General features: G+C 38.7%; 1 protein-coding gene across 1 annotated transcript in view; it reads left to right on the top strand.

Moving 5' to 3' along the window:
- Snx18 (sorting nexin 18) overlaps positions 1-19,565 on the top strand; it is a 28,661-nt gene extending 9,096 nt beyond the window's left edge. The window contains exon 2 of the mRNA XM_076856142.2: positions 17,297-19,565. Within this exon, the coding sequence (XP_076712257.1) occupies positions 17,297-17,550 (254 nt within the window). The 3' untranslated portion in view covers positions 17,551-19,565. The remainder of the gene's footprint in view (positions 1-17,296) is intronic.
- Positions 19,566-25,414: the final 5,849 nt, after the last annotated feature.

Genomic DNA, 25,414 nt, shown 5'->3' with positions numbered 1-25,414 from the left:
CCCAGGGGTGCTCTACTTTTTTATTTTTTACATTTTGGAACAGGGTTGCCCAGGAGGATTTCAAACTTGAGATCCGTCTGCCTTAGCTTCCTGAATAGCTGGGATTATAGGCATTTATCACTGTGCCTGACTCTATCCCATTTCTTAGAATTTTTTTTTTTTTAAATCTCTGATTTGACTTCCCTCTTCTGCTAAAGAAATTTTTATGTATTACTCAGTGAATAGAAAGATAATGATTAGGGAGAGAAGCTAAAATCATTAAATTTATTCATAGGATCCTCTAAAAGATAAAATATTTTATTGAATAAATATTTAAATATCCATCATAGTCTGGGCACTATTAAAGATGCTGGGGCTGTAGCAGTGGCTGAGACAAGATTGCCAACCTAGTGGGGTGGGGGCACACAATGAAAAATAAACACAATAAATAAATTATAATGTATGTTGGAATATGATATGTGTTGAGGGCAGGGGATAAAAGTAGAGTGGGGAAAGAGGTGTTGGAGGGCAGGATGAGAAGTATTTAAAGAATGGTCAAAGTAGATCTCATTGAGAAGGTGAGATTTAAGCAGAGACTTGAAGGAGGGAGGAATTTACCCAAGCAGGTATCTTGGTGGAAAGCTTTTCAGCAGAGGGTGCAACCACTACAAAGTCTCCCCCTATTGAGGGCCACAGCCGAGTCAGGATGACGCATGGCATTTTTGCCAGAAGTAGTGGTTGAAAGGTGACACCAGCCAGCCATTAAGATGATGACTTTTGAGTTCTCACAGAGTTCCCATTGAATTCCAGTTGAGCTCTAGCGGGGATTCCTGAAGAGTTTCCGTTGGTTGGTGAAGTTCGGGGTGTGGGAGTTCTGGTTGGTGTGTGGTGCTCCTGGAGGAGCCGTGTGGGTGGCGTTGGGGAAAGTTCCTGGGGAGCGTGTGTGGAGTGTGCTGGTGGAGTTCAGAAATAAAGTTTGTTCCTGCTTGAGTGGCTCATGATTTGTGCCCAGCCAGACTGCGGCACCCCCGCCCCGCCCCCGAGGGTGGGTGTGGTAGGGACAAGTTGAAGAACAGTAAGGTGGTCACTGGGTTGGATTTAAGGGGATGCTAGTAGGAGAGGAGATCACAGAAGGTCAAATTTGTAAGATTTTGTTGGTCATTGACAGGACTTGGAATAAAAATTCAAGTCAAAGAGAAGCCATTGCAGGGTTTTGAGCCAAGGGGTGATATCCAGCTGGACATTTTAACAGATTACCCTCATTAGTTGTGTTGCGAGTAGAATGGGTAGGGAATAGAAGCAAATAGGAGCTGGGAACCAGTAGAGACTCTTTAATAATCCAGGCACAGACTCTTTAATAATCCAAACAAAAGCTGATGTTGGCATGGACCAGGGTGGAGATGAAGTGATGAGAGGTGTCCCACCCGGAGTGGATGTTAAAGGTCATATCAAAAGGTTCTCCTGAGTGACTACATGTGGCATGTAGGATAGAGGAGGATTCATCAAAGATGACTCCACAGTTATTGGCCTAACCAACAATAATAAGTGTGGGAACAGTGGTGGCATGGGCAACCAGGACTTGAGTTTAAGACTATTAGATTGAGGATCGGGTTTTTACATTCTGATCCATGTGTCTCCCACCCAGCACAAGCACAAATAATCAAATCCTGATCCTAGTCCTCTTCATTGGAGCATCTGGAGTGTCCCCATTGGAACTGTGTTCAGTGCTTGGTTACTGGCTAGAGTGTGGAGGTCATGATTTTATGATCCTGTATTATGCAGCTGCACTGATTTATTCATGCAGAGCAAGTACTTAGTGAAAGCTTATTGAATTAATGAAGTAGGCATTCCATAACTTGTTTGACTTTGAAATGGGCATTTTCTGTGTTTTACAGGATGTTTTTGTTCTTTCCATTTTTATGTTGATAGAAAACAGTTTAAAAGTGTATCAGAAATAAAGGTGTAGGATATGATGTAGTTATTAGTTATTATATGAATGATTTAAAAGTCTTAGGCTTAAGTTTCTATGAAGTAACTTTCTGAAATTCATTGGGGAGAGGAGAAGAAATTTGAAAATTTGAAAGGTAGGTAGCATTTGGTTTCCCCTTCGAAAGATGGTCAAATTTGACTGGGAGGAATATAGATGAGAAGTACACACCTGGTTTGAACATGTTTTAGGATAGGTTTGGTAAGCACATACTAGTTGATATGCTGATTTCCACCCAGTACTAGCCCAACAAGGAAGACTAGGTGTTGCCATAGAGTGTAACACACTCTATGGACATGTGGACATGTGCCATGATGTGAAATAGCACAGAGGTGGATGTAATCAACTATGGGAAGTGGATAGGTCAATTCAGGGACAATTTTACCAGTATAAGAAAATTTTGAAAATAAATGGAAGTTCATCAGGCAGGCAGAATAGGGGAAAGGCATTTCAGATCCAGGGAACCACGTGTACATAAGTCAGGCTCAATCCTGGTTGCCTCAGAATCAACTGGTGAGTGGTTACAAGTATAAATTGGGCCCACCCTGGATCTTTTGAATCTGAATGTCAGTGTCTTGCTGTCTGGTGCAGTGATGGTCTTCAAAAAGTGCCTCATGTACTTTTGATGTGCTTCTGACTTTATAACTGTTGTTGGAGGTGATGGAGGAACCATCCTAGAAGGACTTGGAGGTGATGGAGGAACCATCCTAGAAGAACCGCGAGGTATTGATGTGGCTAGTTTTATACTTCTTGTGGATAGGTCCTGATAGCAAGTGTCAAAGGTGGCTTTGAGTGAAATGAAATGGGAACCTCTGTGATAATTCAGGAGAGATTTGATAAAATCCTAAATGAAGACAGTATGGTAGAGGTGGGAGGAGAAGAAGTTAGAGGGTTTAGTTGCCTGCGGAAATGAAGAAAGGGTACAGGGAGGAGAATAAGATGATGTGTAGAGGAAGACTGTGGAGCCACCAATTGAAAGATGACCGGAGATGGTTTGGAGCAGAGGTCTACAAACTGTAGCCCACTGGCCACATTTACCAAGGCACATGTTTGTGGATGGCACTTGAGCTAAGGATGATTTTTATATTTTTAAATAATTTTGTTTTTAATAATTATGTAAGTATCTGCATAATAGCCTCAATTTTGCCTATTGACTTGCAAAGCCTTAAATAATTACTATTTGGCCCTTAAAGAAAATGGTTGTTTGACATGAGGACAGGCAGGTAAGTGAAATTACTATTTAGCCACTGTTTATTGAGAACTTATTCTGTGACCGTCAGTATTCTAGGCATGATGTATTTGTTGTTTTAATTCCATGCAGGAGTGGGTGTGATAACAGAATAGTTGTGAGCACACACCAGAACCATATGGGTTTGTGTTCCTGCCCCTTTCACTCACCGGCTCATCTTCTCTCTGCTTCCTCATGTGTAATGTGGAACAGATATCTTCTATAGTATTGGTGCCTAACGTTTTTAAGCATTATTTATTAGCTATTGCATTAATTTCCTAGCTGCTGTAACAAGTTAACACAAATTTAAAACAACAGAAATTTATTCTTTTTACAATTCTAGAGACTGGCGGTCTGAGAAGAAGGTGTTGGCAGGCCCATGTTCCCTCTGGAGACTCTAGGGGACACCCCTTCCTTACCTCTTTGAGCTTCTGATTGTTATTGGCTATGCTTGGAGTTTCTTTTCTGCCTCCATCTCTCTCCATGGTCACATGGCATTCTAATGTCAATCTGACTCTCCCTTCTCCTTTTTCAGGGACACCAGTCAGATTGGATTTAGGGCCCATCTTAGATCTTGTATGACCTCACCTCAACTAATTACATATGCAAAGTCTGTTTCCAAATAAAGTTTCAATCACAGTTTCCAGGTGGAAGTGAATTTTGGGAAATGTTATTCAAACCCAGTACAGTTACTAACTTCTCCAAAGGGGTATTATCCCCATTTGGTGACAACTGAAAACTGTGAGGCTGAGGGAAGTTAAATTTCTAGGTTCACATGGCTGATAAGGAGTGTCAGGACTGGAGTTCATTTTTTGCCTTGAATTCTGTACACTGCATAACCAGAATACTTACTAGAAAATTTTGAGTTTTGGTCTGCAGGCAGTCAGCAACCATTAAAGATTTTAAAGTAAACAGTGATATCTTATTTAAGATAGCTAACATATTTTGAGGATTTTTCATGGAGCTTCATGTTTTATATTCATTATATCCATTTAAACTTCATGGGAGCCTTTGAGGTAAATACTCTCATTTTTCTTACTCTGCAGAAGGAGGTGAGCCACGGAAATTTAAACCTCGTGGGTTTAAATTAGGCATTGTGGATGTGTGGCCTGACTCTCTGAGACAGGCCTTTTGGAAGTTCTTCCTACTGAATGTGTATAGAGAGGAAGCTGTAGAGTAGTGCAGGTCAGGGTAGCTTCAGAAGGAAGCTGGTGAACTTGAGACCCCTGCTAGGTAGCATGACAGGACTTGGTGAGGTGCTGGCTGTTTGGAGGAGTCTAGGGTTACCTTTGAGTGGTAGAAAATAGCGAAGCTGGTAATAGAAATAGGCAGGGTAAAAAGAGCAGAAGAATTAGAAGGAAAGACAAGGAATGCAGTTGAAGGGAATTCTAGGAAATCCTATTTTCCCAGGCCTTTTATTGGAAGGTAAAAACCTTAATTTCTTTGTTCTAGGAAGATAGAGGCCTAGGCTAAAATATGAACAGAACCTGCTAAGTAGAGAAGCCCCTCCACATGGACCAGGAAGAGTGTAAAGTGGCATCAGCTCTTGACAAGATCTACCCTGTGGCACCCAGAATCCCTGAACCAGAGCCTTCCAGGAGCCTGGGTCCTGTGCCTTGTATTTATGTGTAACTAACTACATGTGCTGTGGTTACAGCATGACATTTTAACTACATACTGATAGATGTCCAGCATGGGTCATCTCCAAGTTTTCTTGTTTTAAGACTTGTATTTTGAGTGTATTTTAAAACTTAATATTTCTAGGTACTTTGTTTTGTCTTAAGTTAGTTATTTTTGTGATCTCATTCAGTGAAGTCCAGATGTGATTGGAGTAAAGACTCATAGCCACTGGACACCTGGTCCCTGCAAGCCCAGGGAAGCAGGAAAACCATGGGTGAGGGGTCTTGAGTCTAAAACAGCTGGTTCAGGAGTTATCCCCAAATCTCAGTGATCATCAGGCAATGTGAGGTGCCAGCCATTGGTGCACAGCAGGCAGCACTAAGGAAGATGAGAGTGCTTGAGGTGCCCACCAGCTGTTACCACCATCTTATGGTCTGCTGCAAGGATTAGCATTTCAGTTACAAAGTAGACATTATTTAAGAAAAGCCCTCCTAAGATTTAATATATACACTGGAAATATTCTAACTACGGTGTTAACCATAGAGCTCTCAGAAGCCATCATAAGACTCAGGCTCCTGAAAGGCCCTTGCTCTGGACCTTGGGTCAAGACTCCCCTGGTGGCCTTTGTCAAGAGCTGGTGCCACTTCACACACTTCCTGGCCCAACGTGGAGGAGCTTCTCTATTTAGCAGTTTCTATTTAATTTTATTTTAGTCTGGGCTTCCCTTTATCTTCCTAGAACAAAAGAAATAAAGGTTTTACCTCTAATTAAAAGTATTTTCGAAAGTTTATTCTTCTTTTTGATACAATTACATTGTTGAATGTGAAGGATCTACTAAACCCAAAGTACTAGCAGCTTGAATGCATATCTAATGCTGCTTTAGTAAGATTCCATGTGTATTATTTAAGAAAAGAAACTGTTCCTATTCTCAGATTTTAAAATCTTCATACATGATCTTCATAAGCAAATCAACATTTTCACTATTTTATCCAAGTACTCTTTAATTTGAGGACGATGCCAGGGAGAGGAGTAAACCTAGGACCTTCTGCATAGAGGGCACAAGCTTTATCAGTGAACTATATATACCCCCAGCTACTTATTTAATATTTATTGTAAGTTGAAACGCAGTAATCTTTTTATACATAAAACAATTTCCAGCAATGAACAGCTTATTTTACCAAAAAGAAAGCTATAAGAGATCTAATCATGTGATTTCATTCTTCATTTTTGAAAAAAGATGAACTGTGTGAATATACATGCACAGTGAGTAACATCTTTTAAGACATTTACACTCAAGTTAATGTTTTCATTCATACTGAATGTCATTCTGCCCTTAGTTAGACATTAGGTGATAAATGAAGCTCAAAGAGCTACTTATTTAGGATCTAGCAAGTCTTCTTCCCCTCTGTTTTTTTTAAATACTTGTTTAGTTGTTGATAGATCTTTATTTTATTTATTTATATGCGGTGCTGAAAATAGAACTCAGTGCCTCACACATGCCAGGCAAGTGTGCTACTGCTAAGCCCTAGCCCCAGCTGTCCCCCCACTGTTTCTTCTGTTTGTTTGTTTGTTTGTTTGTTTTTTGTACTAGGAATTAAATCCAAGGGCTCCTAACCACTGAACCACATCCCCAGCCATTTTTATTTTTTATTTGAGACAGGGTCTTTCTCAATTGCTTAGGGCCTCACTAAGTTGCTGAGGTTGGCTTTGAACTTGTAATCCTCCTATCTCAGCTTCCAGAGCTGCTGGTAGCAAGGCTTTTACATAGCACAGACTACTTAGATAAGCATCAAACCAAGTTTAAAGACCTGAATTCTTTAAATGATTAAAATTTTTTATTAATAAGCAACCAGGTTAATTTTTCTGAAATGTAATACTCCTTGACCTATGTATATATACCTTCTTCCCTCCATTTTAAAATGGCTCTTGGGTCTAGGGGTGTAGCTCCAGTGATAAAGTATTTGCCTGGCATACACAAGGCCCTGAGTTTGATCCCTAACACTGCCAAAAAAAAAAAAAAAAAAAAAAAAGTAAATAAAATGGCTCTAAAGTTATTTGTTGTTTATTACATTTGTAAGTTGAAGGTGAAGTTTAAATTAATTTATCTTTGAATTTTGATAGTTCTTGACATTAGTGACTTTTAGTCCCTTCAAAAATTGCTTTCACTGGCTGGAACTCAGCATTAATATTTGCATCCTTTAGGGCTTATTAGCATGGTTCATACTTGGAGCCCATTTGGTATAATTTTATTCAGGAATTGAATTTCAAGGGCCTAGAGGTAGTTTGTGGGTCACCTGAGATGTAGGCTTCCAAGGGGATTTGGCATGCTCTGTGTGTTGAGGCTCCCTTGTGGGGTTTAAGATCAACTTGAATGAGGTAGCCCCAGCAGGCCAGATTCACGGGAACTGCCTGAGCAGATCAGGGTCACATGCAGCCAGCCACCATTAGTAACATTATTTAATGTTATTAATAAAAATCCCTAACTTTACTCTGCACCCCTGAAAATAGGGGTGATGAGTGCATTCCTTTTGGGATTGAAGAATAGAAAATGAGAGTGCAGTCAGGTTTGCACAGAGCAGGTGCTCCTCTGGGACTACTTCCTGGCACATTGCTACCCATCTCTGTGTGTTTGGTGGGCATTCCACACGCCCCTCCCCCACTTCTTTTTGAGATATTTTACTCAAAAGATTATCACAAAATAAATACTGGAAAATAGAGAGAAAAAGGTAATCAACAAATGAGTGGAACCAAAAGAGAGGAAGGAAGGAAAGGGGACAGGAAAAAGTTAAGTTAGCAGGGACCTCAGGTCAGTGTGGATACCAGTGAGGAGCCCTAAAAATAAAATAGGTCACATTGACCAAATTAGCATTTTCTTCAACATTTTACATGTTCACAGGAATGAAGAAAAACAGGCTGAGTCCAGTCTTCCACTCTGCTGTCCCCATGCCCTTCAGCCTATCTCTTGTTCTGTCCTTCACACCATGGCTTCAGTTTCCTGGGGGAAGGTCATAGGAAGACTGAAAATCTACTTAATGTTTTCGGTACATTCAAGATTTAAAAATTAAAGAAGGTGCTTGCTTGCTTTCTTTTTAAGGGGAAAAAAAGCAACAGCCTTTGGATCCCTGTTGCTTAGTGACTGGGCCTTTTGTTTAAGTGGTTTTAGGAGGGACAAAACATACTGAAAAGAAATTTGGGTGAGAAAAGGAACACAAAGTTGAGGTGCACAAGGGGACCCTGGGGTTGAGTGCATGGAGTAGAGAAGCTTGCCAGGCACGAAGAGGGGAAAATGCAAGGGACCAGGCAACTTCTTTAAGGGAGAGTGGGGCTGGCCTTGGTTAAAATTCCTGAGACAGAACAGTGTATGAGGATCCCCCCCCCCCAATTTTCCTAGGTCAGAAGTTTCCAGGAAAGTCGTTCCTTTCTGCAAACCAGAAGGAGAGGAACATGGAACAGCACAGTTCAGTGAAATGCAGAGGCATTTGCTAGTGTGCTTGTTTGTTTAGTTAAACTTGCAGTGGGTTTTTAATATATGCGAAGGGGCTAGATGACACCAGAGCTATCCTACTCTCATTTTAGAAAAAAAAAAGACAGCAACATTGCAGTGCTTCTTAAACATTAGCTTTTACTTATGAAAATAGTGTAATGGCATGCTGTGCAAATATTGTGATGCTTTTGCAAATGATGCTGGGTTCCTTGATCATAATTAATTTCTAAAATGAGGATTGCTGTTGGTTTTAGTTTGAGACTTTTAAGGTAATGAACATTGTCACATGATTATTTTGTTCTACATTCATTGAAAACATGAATAATATAACCTAAAATTCAGTACATATTGTATTAATAGTTATTTCTTGCTTTGCTCTTTGACCCTGAACATATTTTAAAACTATGCAAGGTGGTTTACACTGCTAAGATATAAAGGAAAGAAGTAGGAGATGAGTGGAAGTGTATTTAGGACTATAGATTTCTATGTAGCTGAATAAAGAAATGGGACAAAGTGCCTTTCTTTGAGCCTGGGCAATTGTGATAAGTATGAAAATGAACTGTTAGGAATTTTGCATGAACAGAGTCTGCATCAAAGTCTGGGAAGTTTTGTTAGTAACAGGTCCTATAGCAAGATAAAAACATTTGTTTTCCTTTTCACTCTCAAAATGTGAAAAGGAAAGGCCTTTTGCAGCAATGTAGCAGGGTTAATCTCCATCTCAAGTCTCATTCACACTTCCTCTCAGTCTGTGATCACAGGCTGGACAGATGATCTCTTAAAAGTGACACCCTGCAAGGAATGGACAGTGGGAAGGGCAGGGCTGGCAGGCGGGTAGGAATCCTGGCTTCTTTGCCAGGAATTGGCAGTGGGACTTTGGACAGGTGACTCTGCTTCCAGTTTGTTAGATTGAATTATATCAAAATTTTTTCCTGAGGCCCTTTTAGCTGAAATCAATCTGGCACCAGCTCTGCCAGTCTCAACTATGCATCAGCTGTGGCTGGCCTTCCCTGAGCCTGGAGTGATCTGAAGGACCTTGGGGCTCCTTCTTCTCCTTTAGGAATGAGGCTTCAGGGTTATTCCTGAGTGAACTTTCTGCCCCTTGAAGAAATCCTAATAATTTGCCAAACTAATTTAATAATTAAATTGAATGCTCATCTGAAATAGCACCCTCCACTGTATGAGGGGCATTTTCTTTGTCCCTTTTGCCTTCTTTGCTGAGCTCCTTGGGGAAGGGACAGTTGGAATGTGCTCAAGGCCAAGCAGCCTGCAGTACTTCTGCCTGGTCAGGATGTTGTGAAGTACATTGCCTCACTTCCATTACTTTCAGTAATACTTTCTTGTGTGCTCTGTGTACATTTCAAGAATTTAATTCCAGTTGTGTATCTTGGGGAGACTGCACTACTTCATGTGTTACCTCTGAACTAGTAGTTGCTTCTGAACCAGGAATGTCCCTGTGTATTTTTTAAAAGTACATATTCACACTGCTCGGTGTTGTCAGTCCTTTCTGTTTCATAATAAAATTTTTACGTGCCTGTGTTCCAGATGTAGCCAAGGAAAGTCTGTTAGCCCAGGATATAGCATCACAACTATATACTATGTTCCATTATAAAATGTTTTTCCTCTGATCACCCCATTTAGTATTTTATTATTGGTTCCTTATATTTGTACATAATAGTGGGATTCATTATGCCATGTTCCTACGTGCACGTAACATAATGGCTCAATCTCCTTCCCTTTTCCTCCTGTCCACCCTCCCCCTGATCCCCCTCTCCCCCTTCTATCATTATTACTGTTATTTTAATTAGTGCATTATCATGATGTCTAAGCAGGATTCATGTGGTGCATTTGTACATGGACATAGCATAATCTGGTAAATTTTGTTCTCCAGTACTTTTCCATTTCTTCCCCTTTTCCCTTTCTTGATTTTGTCTCCCTTCTATTTTCATAAGATTACCCCCATCCCTTTTCTTATCCCTTTTACTCTCTAGCTTTTGCAATGAGAGAAAACATTCAGCCCTTGACTGTCTTGAGTTTAGCTTATATTTCACTTAGCATGATGTTCTCTAATTCCATCCATTTACCAGCAAAAGACATAATTTCATTCTTCTTTGGGGCTGAGTAAAACTCCGTTGTGTATTTATATTACATTTTCTTATCCATTCATCTGTCTTTGGGCATCTGGACTGGTCCCATAACTTGGCTATCGTAAGTGGTATGCATATATCACTGTAGTATGCTGATTTTAGTTCTTTGGGATAAATACTGGGGAGTGGGACAGCTGGGTTATAGGGTGGTTCCATTTCTAGTCTTTTGAGGGATCTCTGTTCTGCTTTCCAAAGTGGTTGTACTCATCTATAGTATAACAAATAATATATGAGTATACCGTTTCCCCCACATCCTCACAAGCATTTATTATTTATATTCTTGATGATTGCCATTTTAACTGGAGATTAAATTGTTCACCTAACCATGAGATTTATTTGATTTTTTAAAAAATATTTTCTTGTTGTAGATGGACACAATACTTTCATTTATTTATTTTTAAATTTTTTTTTTAGTTGTAGTTGGAACAATACCTTTATTTTATTTGTTTATTTTTATGTGGTGCTGAGGATTGAACCCCGTGCCTTGCACGTGCTAGGTGAGCACTCTACTGCTGAGCCACAACCCCAGCCCACTTTTATTTATTTACTTATTTTTATGTGGTGCTGATGATTGAACCCAGTGCCTCACACATTTGAGGCAAGCACTCTACCACTGAGCCACAATCCCAGCCCTTTATTTGATTTTTTAAAATTATTATTATTCATGATACAATGAAACCTAAGGTCAAGCATTTTAACCGTGCTTCTTTTGACCTTAAGCTTCATTGTATCATTTCTTCCCCTATTTTTTCCTTTACCTTTTTGGTTTTTGAAAACTGCATAATGTTTGGTAGTGGGGCTGGCAGGGGGCCAGTTTCTCTTAAATTAGCCACTTAAGAAATAGAGCTTTTGAAATCTTTGCCTGTTTTTTTGTTATTGATTCCATAATTTAAAAAAAAAAAAATGTGTGGTTCCTTTCCTTAGGCAACATTTTTAGCTTTTATTCTACCCTCCTCTTGGATTTGGTAAAAAATGCGGTACAGCTGAGAAAATGTTTCAAAGATGCTGTAATGTCTGTTACAGCCCTGCAGCTGGTTGGATTGTACCTCTGCAGTTGTTTCTTAAGCCACTACAAATTACTTGAATTTTAAAAGCTATCCTAGAAGTAGCAAGCCTATAATGATCTAACTCTGCCCCAATAGTTTTCTTCTCCTACCTCCCACTCCTTAAATGCTAGAGCTGACTGAAAACTTTGCAACCTCTGCCTTTCTTGTTATATTTGAAATGTTAAATATGAAAGATGTGAAGCATAGAAATATGTACGATAATTTCTAGCTTGAGAAATGTCAGATCAACTGTGAAAACACAGGTATATAAAACAAAATCCCAAATAAGGGCTGGGGATATAGCTCAGTTGGTAGAGTGCTTGCCTTACATGCACAAGGCCCTGGGTTCAATCCCCAGCATACACACACACACACACACACACACACACACACACACAAAAAAAATCCTCTAATAATAGTATTTCACTTCTCACTGATGCTTGCACTATCACCTCTACTAGAAAAACGTTTCTGCTTTGCTCTGGTGTGAACTCAGAGCCTCTGAGCTCAGGGGGTAATAGAGGTGGAGCTAAAGGAAGCTTCCTGGGAATCCACAAAGCAGTTCTGTGTGTCATCCCCAGGTGTTCAAGTGCCCTTGCCATTTGTCCATATGTGGGGGTTGGTGGTTTAAAAGTTGCCACACTGATTTCTGTTAATTCTTAGTCAGTAAACTGGTAAATTAGCTTCCATAACAACTAGCTTGTTTTTTTCATAGAAAGGCTAACCCTTACTATTTTGTTAGAATGTTTAAGAAAAATGAGTCAGGAGATTGTGAAATGAATTTTTTTAAATGAGTCTCTTGTGAAAAGAAATATTTTTTAAAACTTTGCAGAGTATTTTATAAAAGATGAACTTTATTTTGTTTAGAATGTTGAAGGCCTTTGGAGTTTTGATTCCATTTGAATGTTTGTAGCCAGTTGTTCTTTTCTTATAGAAGGAGCCAGGCTTCTGTCTCTTGGTCAAGATGTGTTCTAAAATGATTGTGGTTTTTATTTTAATTTATTTTTTTAGTACATTTCTGTCAGGTTGTTTTATAGATAATTATCTTTTGAGGTTGGATCTAGGAGAAGATAAGTCAGACTATATTTCAGTTAAAGGAGTTTATTTTTTCTTCATTAAAAATTTGTTCTAAATCATGGGTACAGTTTTGTGGAGAGATATTGTCCTTGATTATTTGCAGCTCCCCCTATTCTATGAGTTTGTACATTTATAGTGTGCTGTTTAATACCTTCATATACTATGTTATATAGTTGTTCATTCCTTTTGCCTGGTCACCTCAGAAAATAATTTGAGCCCCGTAAACAGAAATGATACCTATACTTTTACACACAGATCTCCTCCTCCTTGTCTCACTGCTCCTGCAGTCTGAACACATCAAGCTAGTGGATTTGAATTGCATTAAATGGGTCCGACGGAAATTTGAAATGGAATTGACTTTTGAGCACTTACTCTTCCAAATGGTTTGATTGGCCTTCCAAATTTGCAAAATAATTTTTTACTGGATGTTCATCTGTACCAAAATAGAGACAAAGCCCAAATCCCTAAAAGAATGACATATAATAATTGTGGTGGTAGTTCAGAATTTTTGTCATCCTCCAATAGGATCTAAGTAGATAGAGGGGAGAGAGGGAGGAAAAGAGGGAAGAGAGAATGAAAGAGGAAAAAAAAAGAAAAGGAAAAGAGAAGGAACTCCTCTCTCTAGTCTAAGTTTGGGTTTAGACTTTCAAAATAAGTATGTGCTTCTTGTTCAGTATTTTGTCTTGTGGCCCCCTAACTGAGTTGTTACAAAGGTAGGGAAAACATGTGTCTTAGACATGTTAAGGAACTTTACAGGTGCAATTAGTGAATTGAATGAAGTTAGAATTCCAGAGGGAAATTTTCAAATTTAAACATTTTCTACACTCACAGTATTTTCTGAATTATGTTAAAACAAAAGCTGGGGCTATTTTAAGGAAGGTGAGAAAGGATACAGCTGTGCCAGGGGGAGGCTGGGACCAGGAGGAGAAGAAGCTGCTGACTCCCAGGTACATTAGTTTTCACCATGCTCCCTCCTAGACTGACCTTGCTTTCTTGCCTCTTCAGTTGTGAGTTTCTTCTCTGCATATTTGTAGTGTTTGTTTTGAAGTCAGTTATGATTCAGATCCCATCTTGGCCTCTTACTGGGTTTCCTGGGTGACTTTCAGGCTCCAAATGCTGAGTAACTGCCTCAATTCCCTGGTACAAATAGGAGCACTGTCTGTTGCAAGCTGCAGTGAGAGTCGGAGACAGTCTGGAAAGTGCCTAGCATATATTAAGATTATTTTGGTGAGCTGCCATTTACTGTCTGTGCATTCTTATTCCCTGTGCCTCTTTGCCATCCTCAGCACAGGGCATGGTAGGTAGATGTGCCTCTGAGTGTTTTCTATTGTGACACAGTTCACATGTTATCTTGGGGAAAGCCACATCCAACTCCCATGTGAAATTTCATCACTGTTGTCCTGTTCTACTTTGTGTCCAGGTAGTAAGCTTTTGCTGAGTGCCTTGCCATGTCGCTTCTTTGTGAGATTTGGAGGATGGGAACTGGTTATACATGTTTGATTCTCCCTGTCCTGTCAATGTGTGCTATTCATGTCAGGCCTTCCAAAAATGTTCCTTAAATTAATTAAAACTCTTGCCTCAGAGCCCAACCTTTTGGGGGCTTTAAAAATAGCAGCATTGAGGGTTGGGGATGTGGCTCAAGCGGTAGCACGCTCGCCTGGCATGCGTGCGGCCCGGGTTCAATCCTCAGCACCACATACCAACAAAGATGTTGTGTACGCCAAGAACTAAAAAATAAATATTAAAAAAAAATTCTCTCTCTCTCTTTAAAAAAAAAAAAAATAGCAGCATTGAGTTATTTACCAACTGATCTGTACTTGGAAGAAAAACAAGTCTTTTTCCTTGGCTTCTTTTGTATGCACTCTTCAAAAGCTTAACATTTTTAAATACCAGAAGGTCCTTGGGCCTAACAGATACTCTAATACTTATATCCACGGGTTTTGAAAAGATATGCTGATATGATGTGTTGTTCGTCTCTAAATTGGTGGTTGTAGATGCATACCTGCAATTTAATATAATAGAAGTTGTTTCTAAAAATATGGTGATCTAATTTGGAGTTTGACAAGCTGCAGCTCTGTCACAGTTCACACAACTCTGGCCAGGTTTCAGAGCTTCCCATGGCCAGACTCTGGTAAAAAGCCACAGTCAGATCACCTGAGACACTTCTTTTTTAATTTTCTTCTCTCTCTCTTTTAAGCCATTTTAGAACACATGTTTCATGATTTCATATTCTCAGCTGACTTTTTAAAAAAGATTTTCCCCTTGACTTTTTTTTAATTGTAACTTTCCTGGTCTTTTCAACTTTAATTTCTGTATATAAAAATATGAAACCTGTACAAACCTATCAAAGATAATGTGTTAAGACATTTTTTTTCTTTTGGTGTGGAGAGGCCTTCCTCTGTTTTTATATACAACAGGCAAATTTTAGTGCTTTATCGATACTATCAGCCGAAAAAGAAATGTTGAAAGCACTGTACTTTCAGGGTGGTGGCTTCTTAATTTTTAGAGCAGGGATCTTCCTGAGGCCATGTTGACTTGAATTGGTCCTCTCCATTCAGCAGAGCTCACTCATTTCCACTGGGTGAGGTGGAAGTGGTGTTTGGAAGCAGCTGTGCCCCTGCCTTGCCGGCATGTCAGCATGTCATTCCTGCTCCAGGGCTTTGCTCATTTAGATCTTATTTAGAATTAATGAATGAAAATAAATGTGTGGGTATGCACGTACATATATTTGTTGTTGGTAGCTTTTCATTTCTCAGCTCTTTGAAGTGTGAAAAAGCACACTCTTTTACCTTTAAGAATTTTATTTAGTACCAGTTTATTCTGTATTATTTTGTAGGAGATTTGAGGAAATTTACAAATTAGGTAACTTTCCTTGTGGGTGTCTTCATGGTTAGAACTGAACACTGTCAGCTTCTGACCTCTTAAACTAAGGCTGTCTTTCTTTCCCCTTAGGAGTGCCAAGTTCTCAGACCACCAGGCTCGTAGTTTCTCTCTTCTCTTTCAGTGCTGGCTGCAGTTGGGAAATCTGAATTCATTTCCCTCCCCAACTTAAAATTTCTAAACTCTTTTTTTTTTGACTAAGAGTGCTTTTACATATTCTTTTTCCCATTTTTTTTTTTTGTTAGTGCATTATAGTTGTACATAATGGTGGCATTTGTTGTTAAATATTCTTACACAATGTATCAAGGTAATTTGGCCAGTATCATTCCCCAGTATTTTCCCTTTCCCTTCTCTCCTTCTTCCCCCTGGACCCTTTCCTCTATTCTAATGATCTCCCTTTGGTTTTTGTGAGATATTCCCCACCCTACATCTTTCTTTTCCTTTTTCCCTCTCTAACTTCCACTTATAAGAGAAAACATGTGACCTTTGACCTTCTGAGCTTGACTTGTTTTACTTAACATTTCTCAAGTTCCATCCATTTTCCAGCAAATGACATAATCTCACTTTTATTTAACTGAATAAAATTCCATATATATCTCATATTTTCTTTATTCATTCGTCTGTTGATAGACACCTAGGCTGGGTATTGAAAATTGTGTTGCTGTAAACATGGGTATGCATGTATTGCTATAATATGATGATTTTAATTCTTTAGAATAAATACCAAGGAGTGGTATCACTGGGTCATATGGTGGTTCCATTTCTAGTTTTTGGAGGATTGTTCATACTGATTTCCATAGGGAAATCTGAATTCTTAAACTGGCTGTATTCAGGTGCTTTGGACTTTTAACAATTTCTCATTCCCAAGAACCCATGAATATCCTGTATTTCCTACCACTAAATATCCCCAGCCTTTTGTGTCTTTGCATGGCTATGCTTCCAGGAGAGAATCCACTCTTACATGGCACCTATCAAAGTGATTGATTTCCTTGTCCTCACCCGAGCATACCCTTTCTTGACAAGAAGCTATGGTACCTCTAGGCATCATTCTTGCATCATCATTAGGGCAGACTGAAAACTCACTGATGCCTATGGTCCCTAAAGAAAAAGTAATGAATTCTAATTGTTCAAGTCCCTGATTCTCCAGTTATGGGTCTCCAGATAGAAGTAGTCAGGATGAGGCATTCGTGACAATTCACCTCCTACATCAGGCACTTCAGCTACACATGTACTCTCTGTAACCAAGGCGGCATGGCCTTGCCAGCTCCAGTGTGAGTGACCTTTAACTATACACTGGTAACATTGCCAAGCACCTCCATGACTGTAATATGAATTACAAAATCAGCCCAGTAGGGTGTGAACACATTTCAGAGACTGGTCCTGAAGTCTGATACAGTAATGCTTTAGTGAGACTTTCTGAGGAAGCGGGTTTGCATCCTCTGTGGGGTATCATTTTTATAACATAATTCTCGTGAAATGAATGGACATAAAGGTACCACACCATTTAAGTAAATGAAAACTGCAGAGTTTCTTGGTTTGTCTTTTTTAAGGGCAATTCCATATACTTTATTATTTGCCAAGTATAGTATCTCTCAAGAACTACTAAAGGTACCTGATTAATATGGCAAATGCTAGTTTTCGATGAAGTGAAACTATAGCAATGATAATGTTCAAAAGCATTATCAGATTCCTTTCTTTTTAAAATGATTAATTATAGTCACTACTTTTAAATTCTAAAGGACTTTAGGTAAGTATTTACAACACGTAAGATTCTGTGTAACATGTAGTTGTATCATTGGGATATGTGTACATATATTTTAATTAACCAATTATTGTTATTTTTAATCACAGGAGCTCTTACCAAAGTAAAGGAGAGTAGGCGACACGTGGAAGAAGGGAAGATGGAGGTCCAAAAGGCTGATGGCATTCAGGATCGCTGTAACACTATTTCTTTTGCCACTTTGGCTGAAATTCACCACTTCCATCAAATTCGAGTAAGAGACTTTAAATCACAGATGCAGCATTTCTTACAACAACAAATAATATTTTTCCAAAAAGTGACCCAGAAGTTGGAAGAAGCTCTTCACAAATATGATAGTGTTTAATGACTGGACATTGGATTGTGAACTTTTTTCAGTTCAAGAATAATTTCTACAGCAGAATAAAAACTGCTGTCAAAGAGCTATTGCCAACTATCAGTGGTGGTACAAGGATGGTTTTGTGTTCAACTGAAAGCCAGCTGAATATATAATTATGTAGGAGAGAAACCATTAATATGGCTATATCATAGAAACAGTACCACACATTGTAACTAAATTATACTATGTATGCCTACACTACCATTGTAACTTTTGGAATAATGATTATACTATTTGCCTTATTGCTTTTTGAAGTATGGGTATTTTAGTGCATACTTTGTAGACCTCAAAACCCATGAAGGGTCTCAAAGAAGCTGGCTGGATAAAGCCTGCTGTGGATGCCTTTTCACTCTCAGATTGGGATTACCTAAATTCAACCTGTTCTCTGTTTACAAATTCCAACTAGAGCAGCTATGCGACTTTGTGCCTTTAGACTCTTGGTTTTTCATTTTGCGTCCCGCCCCCCAAGGAAGCCACAACTTTTCTGATTGAAAGAGTAAAAAGCCAGTGTACATGATGATAAACTGGTTATAACCTCATATTGGCAGGGGTGGGGGTGGAGTGGGAGGATCAGCTGTCATCAGTCTGCACAGCAAGTATTATCTCCTGAAACATGCTGGTGAACGCAGCAGAGTGAGACTCGATGCTCATCTCTGGATACGAAGTCTATTAGGGAAGAGATGGTGCACTATATTCTCTTAGATGTTACGGTAGCATAGCCTCTTCACGCAAGTGTCCTGAAAACTGGGCGTGAGGATTTTAGCAAACACGTCTTATAATATGGAGAAAGAGGAGTCTGATCAATCAGGGGAGACAAGTACAGAATCAGTGACAACACACACTTGGTTTCAGTTCCTGGGAGGGTTTTCTTGTTTTTTCTTCTTCTTTTTTTTTTTTTTTAGCTTGAAGGTTTTCTTTTAATATTCAGTTTTTTTATTTGTTTATTTGTTTGTTTATAAATGGATCTACACTGTTAACTGATTGAGACTCCACTGTGATTCACTCGTTTACTTAATCAAAAACTTTTCAGGGATGTCTGTAAATTTCAGTGTTATACGTGATAAAAGTGGTGTTGGTTGATCTAAGGAGGGACCAGAATAATTTCTACTATTCCAATACTGAAGGAAAAAAATTACTGATTTAAACTGTGCTGAAACAAAGAAAGTATTGATTAAAGCCCTACTCCCCGACATTTAACCTTAAAAACTATTTTAAATGTATTTTATTATAAGGGAAATACAGATGGCTGATAAATACCAAAAACATTCAAAAGCAGCTTAATTTAAAAAGCACAAAGAGATTCTGGCTTGAAATGCCAAAACCTCAAATGTTTTTATAGTTGCTGAGCTAAATAATGTGATTCTTGAGTTTACAGATTTAAACTGTCACTGAAAGGTTAACGTGTCTACTGTTTTATGAAATCAAACTTAATGCTGCCTCAGAAATCCCGGTACTGAAATGGTAACATGGAAGTAAAGAGATCAGTATGAAATAGTGGTGAGTCACAATGATTTAAAAAAAAAAAAAAGGTTGGTTTGCAGAAAGGCATAAGAAGAAAAGGTTATTGGAATAGTTACTCAACAGCACATTTACTCTCTCAAAAACAGTCTCATATGGGTTGGATTTTTAATATCAGATTATATAATTTTGGTCTCTGGTCAAAATTTTGTACCTTATAATACTTAGAGCCAGAATTAACGTTTTGTGGCTTTGTCTATTACAGATACTTGGAAATGCCACCAAATATGTTGTTCTCTAAAGAGTAACTTTCTCTTATTGATTGAAAAATACAGTTCTTATAAACAAAACCCATATATAAATAGATATATATAAATTAATTTTATTGCAGAAGTTTGAAATTTATAGCATTTGAATCTGTATTGGACAAAAAAGCACTATGCTTTTCAAATGATTTGAAAGTCACATTTATTTGCCTCTTTATTTTGATGATGGATTGATTTTTTTTTTTTTTTTTTTTTTTTTTTTTAGTAAAAAAAAAAAAAACTAAACTTGTGCAATGATAGCATGGAAATTATCTGAGGTATCGTTGTATGATTGTGCTTTAGCCAGGGTGGACATAGATTAATAAAAACTAAAGATTAAAGTACAAAAAAAGTATAAGTCCATGCTGTCTACTTCTAAGAGAACTTTTGTTCTTCATAACTAGATAACATTATGTCGCTGATTCATAAGGGGTTTAAATTAATTCTGTGGGTTAGAGCACCAGAGTTATTAGTGTCCATTTTCATTTAAGATCTTTATTCTCTTAACGTTCTTGGTCCTTTGAAACATTTCAGTATACAAAAATACTGCAATGTTGATACCCAAGAGAAAAGCCATTATCATGTGTATGCTGGTCAACATGATCAGTGTGGTACAATTTTTTAAAATAAACTATCATGCCCTTCAAGCCATTATTTGTCTTTATTTCTAGAATCTGTAATTCTGACATATGATGTGTTCATAACATGAGAGTGTGTGTGCTTGAGCCTGTTTTACTATTTTAATTACAGAGTTGCTTACGTGCTGTAGTTATAATGCAGTGAGACTGGTTCAGCAGCCACACATTGTCACCCAGAAGCCTTCCTGGCCCTTGTATCTGAAGCGATGGTTCATATCGGGAATGGGGGAACACATTTGAAGGTGAAATGTAAACTAGTGCAAATTGGCTAGAAAAACACAGTCATTGGAATGTTCTCGGGCTTCACCTACACCGTTGTCTTGCATTTATTCATAAAAATATGAACAAAGGATTCTTAAATGTTGATTTTTTTTGATTGTCTTAAATTTTGCTGCTGTTCTTAAGGACTTAAAAAAATGTTGTAGTCTGTCAAGTCAAGCATGGAAAGTTTATGCATAAACTTTTAAATGTTATTCTTTACTAAGTTCATTGCCATAGCTGTTTTTTCCATTTGTCTCAATTTTCTCAGAATCAAATACCATTTCTGATTCTGATATCTTTAAATTTATAAGCATTATACATTTTTTTCTCATTTTCAACTTTATCTTTGGTTAAAAGAATAAGTAAAACAGGGTATTATTTATTTATAGACTAGAAATATTGAATATGTTTTATTTACTTCAAAATGTTATAATTAGTGCAGATCAGCCATGTTTGTCTTTTAAAAAATAAACAAAAGTTGCTTTATTTCTCAGCTTCAATGGAATGTTATAATTAATTTTTGTGCATCCATCACAGAGGCATTTATTAATGTGAGAATTTAACACAGAGAAATGGAAGGGCATGTTCTCTGTCTTAAGCTTTCATCTATAGTTGCCATTTAAGTTGTCCATGAAGCTCTAGCTAATTGGATTTATTTAAAACCATAGCTGGTAGTGATTGTATATGACTGTGGTCCTAGCTACTTGGGAGGCTGAGAAGGATCCACAAGTTCAGTGCCAGCCTGGGCAAATTAGTGCTCTGTGTCAACAAATTTTTAAAAATGTGGGGTGATGTAGCTCAGTGGCAGAACATCCCTGGGTTCAATCCCACTTTACAAAAAAAACACTATTCAAGTGGTTCCACAGAGAATTTTCTTATTAGTAATATCAGTATATAGCAGTAAATTGTGAGTAAGAGGTTTTTAAGTAATAGCTGTTGTGGGCCAAATAACCGACACATAGCACTTAAGTAAGGCACTTCACATGCTATCTTGGTTGGTTGCCAGAAATAGGCCAACTCAAACCCATCTAAGCCAAAGGGGGAAAAAAAAATGGATTCAGGGACTTGGTAGATCCCACAAGGGACCAGAGTCCCATGTAGATAATCTTGCTGTCTTTGTGGGGTTTAGTAATCTGATATCTCCTTGTCTCTTGATCCATTTTCTTTTTTTTTTCTTCCCTCCATGGACTGAGTTTCTTAGCATCTTCTGATATGTCTGAAACTCACAGGTCTACTTGGATCAGTGGTAGACATCTTTTCCAAGCTGGACAAATCGCCCATGATCTGGGGAGACTGAGGAAAAACTTTCTCAAAGGCTGTGGAAGTAGGGAAAGGAAATGGTTGGTACCTCTCAATATGAACTTTTTCTGATGTTCCTTACAACAGACCTCTAAAGAAGATTCTATCTTCAGTTTATAGATGAGTTTAAAAGATCAGAGATTGGACTGGGGTTGTGGCTCAGTGGTAGAGCACTTGCCTGGCATGTGTGAGGCACTGGGTTTGATTCTCAGAGCCACATAAGAATAAATAAATAAAATAAAGGTCCATTGATGACAACAAAAACAATAACAACAACAAAAAGATCAGAGATCACACAAACTAAGTGATGGGGCTGAGATTCGAGTTGGTCTGGGTCTACCTATTCTTCTTAAGTTGGATTTCATTGGATGCCATTTCTTTGCTTTTGAGATATCTTTAAACCTTCCCAAGTCCCCACCACTCTATTGAGAGGAATCTTATCATTCTCTGGACAACCGGGCATGATGATACAAAAGGAACCTCTCAAAATCTGCTCTTGCCACCATTTTTGTTGGGAAAGAGGTGAGTCTGCTTTGCTGCTGTCTCTTAGTAGGAAGGGCTGACCAGTCTGGCATAGATGGGAAGTGTGTCAGGTGGGGCCTTCTGACATGGTTCAGCCCCTACCTCCATGTGAACATAAACACACTTCAGTTGCCATAAGAGTGGTCTTAATCACCCACAGGTCAAATCTTTAATCCATTTGTCAGTCGCAGTTAGCCACAACAAGCCTCTTGGTCACAGATGGGGAGCAACAGTGTTTCCGAGTGGTAAGCTCTGATGAGTTGTCAGTGGTCCTATGGTAAGGATACTGTGGTGCTAGGGCTTGGGGGCCAGAAATCTGAAATACCCAGTAGCAGAAGCCAGGCTTTCTGCCCCTGAGATGGCGGGCAGGGGGTAGTTAATCCAGGACACAGCGTTTTGGGGATCACAAATTCTTTCCATTGATTCTGGATCTCTGAATGTCCCAATCCCATCATTCTTGTGGCAGACATGGAGCTTCCAAAAATGCTACCTTGGATGCTTGTCCAACTTCTCTGGGTTAATTTGTTATAGTAGAGTGCCAAAGACAAGGCCAGTGGTCCATGTGAAGCTACCTTCAAGAGGAATTGGAAACCCTAAGCATGTGTGGTGTTCTGTCGCTGTGTGTTCTGCCAGCCTACACTGGAAACATCTCTTAAGTTTGAAGTGGTCAGAGGTATCAGACCTCGTTTTTCCTGTGGTTTAAATTTCCAGTCACCCCAGGAAATGGCTCTCAGGACTTAATTGCTGAGTTGTCAGGCTTCTCTGCAAGCTGACCCAGCACATCAGGGAGAAAGGCAGTGCTTTGGGCCCAGAGACCTGGGTCAGATCCTAGCCTCTCCACTCTGCATGACCTCAGGCAACTCACTAACCCATCTCTCAGTTGTGCAGTAGGCCTATTTAGATTGTGTTGAATTGTCAAGGATATTAGATTAAATATCCTATAAAATCCTTGACCAGTTTTCAATACTCCTTTCTAAAAAACAAAAAACATGGAGTGTGATAAAAATTTCAGAATTAGGTACTGTGTTAGCTTTTCATCACTGTTACCAAAATGCTTGACAAGAACAACATAGAGTAGGAAATGTTTATTTGGGGCTCACAGTTTCAAGGGTTCCGTCTATGGCCTGTTCCATTCCTCTGGGCACAAGTGAGGCAAAACATCATTGCATAAGGGTGTGGTAGAGGAATGCTGCTTAGCTCATGGAGCTGGGAAACAGCTAGGAACCAGGGGCATGATATATAGTCCCCAAGGGCATGCTCCCAGTGACTGACTTCTTACTCTTCGCCACTTGCCTACAGTTGCATTCAAATTATTAATCCATCAGATGGATCAATCCACTAATTAGGTTACAGCATTCAGAATCATTTGACTTCTAAATATTCCTGCATTGTCTATCACATGAGCTTTTGGGGGGACACCTCATATCTAAACCATGACAGGTTCTTTACAAATGATGGTTCTGATCCTGAACATTTTGTAAATTTGGGCTAATGACTTAACCTTTTGGAACCAAATTCCTCATTTGTAGTCCCCTTCGGAGACCTGCACATGGCCAATGATAAGCCCAAAGCTTAGTGACACAATAAAGATCTCTGCGATTATGTGAGAAGGGATCAGACAAAGGATTTAAATAAGAATATTATGTATATTATGTCAGCTTTGGCATGGAAAATAAAGGAATCCACTTGGGTTCCTGTCAAGCAGGGGTTTCTGCTTCAGCCCAGACTCCCGCCTGCTTTCTAGGCCATGAGACCAAACCTCATTCCAGACTCCTTTCTACTAGAATCCTAGCACAGACTCCTGCACAGTAGACGAATTCTCCTCTGCTTCTCAGACTCACCAAGCTCCTCCTGATGGGGTAGGGATAGGCTCAGCTCTCCAGAGACAATCCTTTTCAGACACCTCCCCTTGGTCTTCAAGAGCTAAGTGCCAGCCCATAACTTCAAATAGGAATATTTGAAGACAGCTCAGAATTCTGTTTTGATTCACCAGGTTAATAGTAGTTTTATTGAATTATTCTTTCACAACTTAAATGTTCAAATATATGTTCAGAAATATTAAATGTTTGCAATATTGAGACCTAAGACAAAGCAGGGAAGCATGCTCAGTGTTTGGTAGTTCAACTCTGACCTCATGTCACACGCAGGCTCTTTGAAATGGTCCGTGCATTTGCTCTGGGAAGTTGATTTTACTGCCTCTGAGTGGCTTTTGGAGCAGCCATGCCTTGAATGGAATAAAATATTAGTGTAGTCCAGGTTCAATCAGTTTGTGGATTCCATTTCATTCAACCTAAACATTGTAGAAAATGTAGGGGGTTTGTTTTGCTTTGTTTTGTTGTTGTTGTTTTTCTTTTTATAGCTTTATTTTGTTTATTTAGTTTTTTTTAATGTGGTGCTGGGGATCAAACCCAGTGCCTCATGCATGCTAGGCAAGTGCTCTACTGAGCTACAACCTCAGCCCTATAGTTTCGTTTTTGAAAATACTTCTCTTGGAAAGAAAAATCTAAAAGAATAAAGTGCAGTTTAAAATTTAGCAAATTAGATTTCATTTAAAACTGATACTGCTTCAGTGTATCTGTTGGTGTCAGAATCTATTTTCAATCTTTTTTTTTTTTTTTAATTGCCTGTGAATTCTCTTGTAGCCAACTGGAGAAGCAAGGTGCTAATGACATATTCAGTGTAAAGTTTAACTGTGTGGGATTGTCAAGTCTGGGAGTCCATGTGTTCTTTGTGAGAACCACAATGCCTTGAGGAGAATAAACCCTATAATTCCAAAGGAAAGGGGCTTTTGTGACAAATTGTGCTTTCTCTCTGTGTGTGTATGGTGGTGGGGATCAGACCCAGGGACTCACAATTACCAGGCATACACTCTACTCACTGAGTCACACCATCAATCCAAATGGTGCTTTTTAATGTTCTAATTCTAAAGTCTATAAGGAAGGAAATTTCCCTTTAAGTTATTTAAGTCTGATAGGTGTTCTCATGACAAATTTCATAGTCATCTAAACAATTTAAAACTATAGTATCACTCATTTAAAAAGAGAAAAACTCTATATCAACAAGAATTTCCCAAGAAAAAATTAAATTAAAAAAAGCAAAGCAATATTTCATATGCTACACTTTGAACAAAACAAATTGTTTTTTGTATTGTAGATTACTTATGAAGGTAAATGCCAAGAAAATTGGTCACAAGGTAACACTGTTTGCTTCTGGGGCTGGAAACGGGGGACCAGGGTGGGAGGGAGACTTTTCAATGTGTATTATAGCTTCTGTATTTGAATGATGAAATGTATTTGCTACTTTAAAAAGTAGTTAAAGATAAAATTTGAAATTGACAGAGAGACTAAC

Source organism: Callospermophilus lateralis, chromosome 5, assembly GCF_048772815.1.
Source record: "Callospermophilus lateralis isolate mCalLat2 chromosome 5, mCalLat2.hap1, whole genome shotgun sequence".
NCBI lineage: Eukaryota > Metazoa > Chordata > Mammalia > Rodentia > Sciuridae > Callospermophilus > Callospermophilus lateralis.
This window is presented reverse-complemented; position numbering and strand designations above follow the sequence as displayed.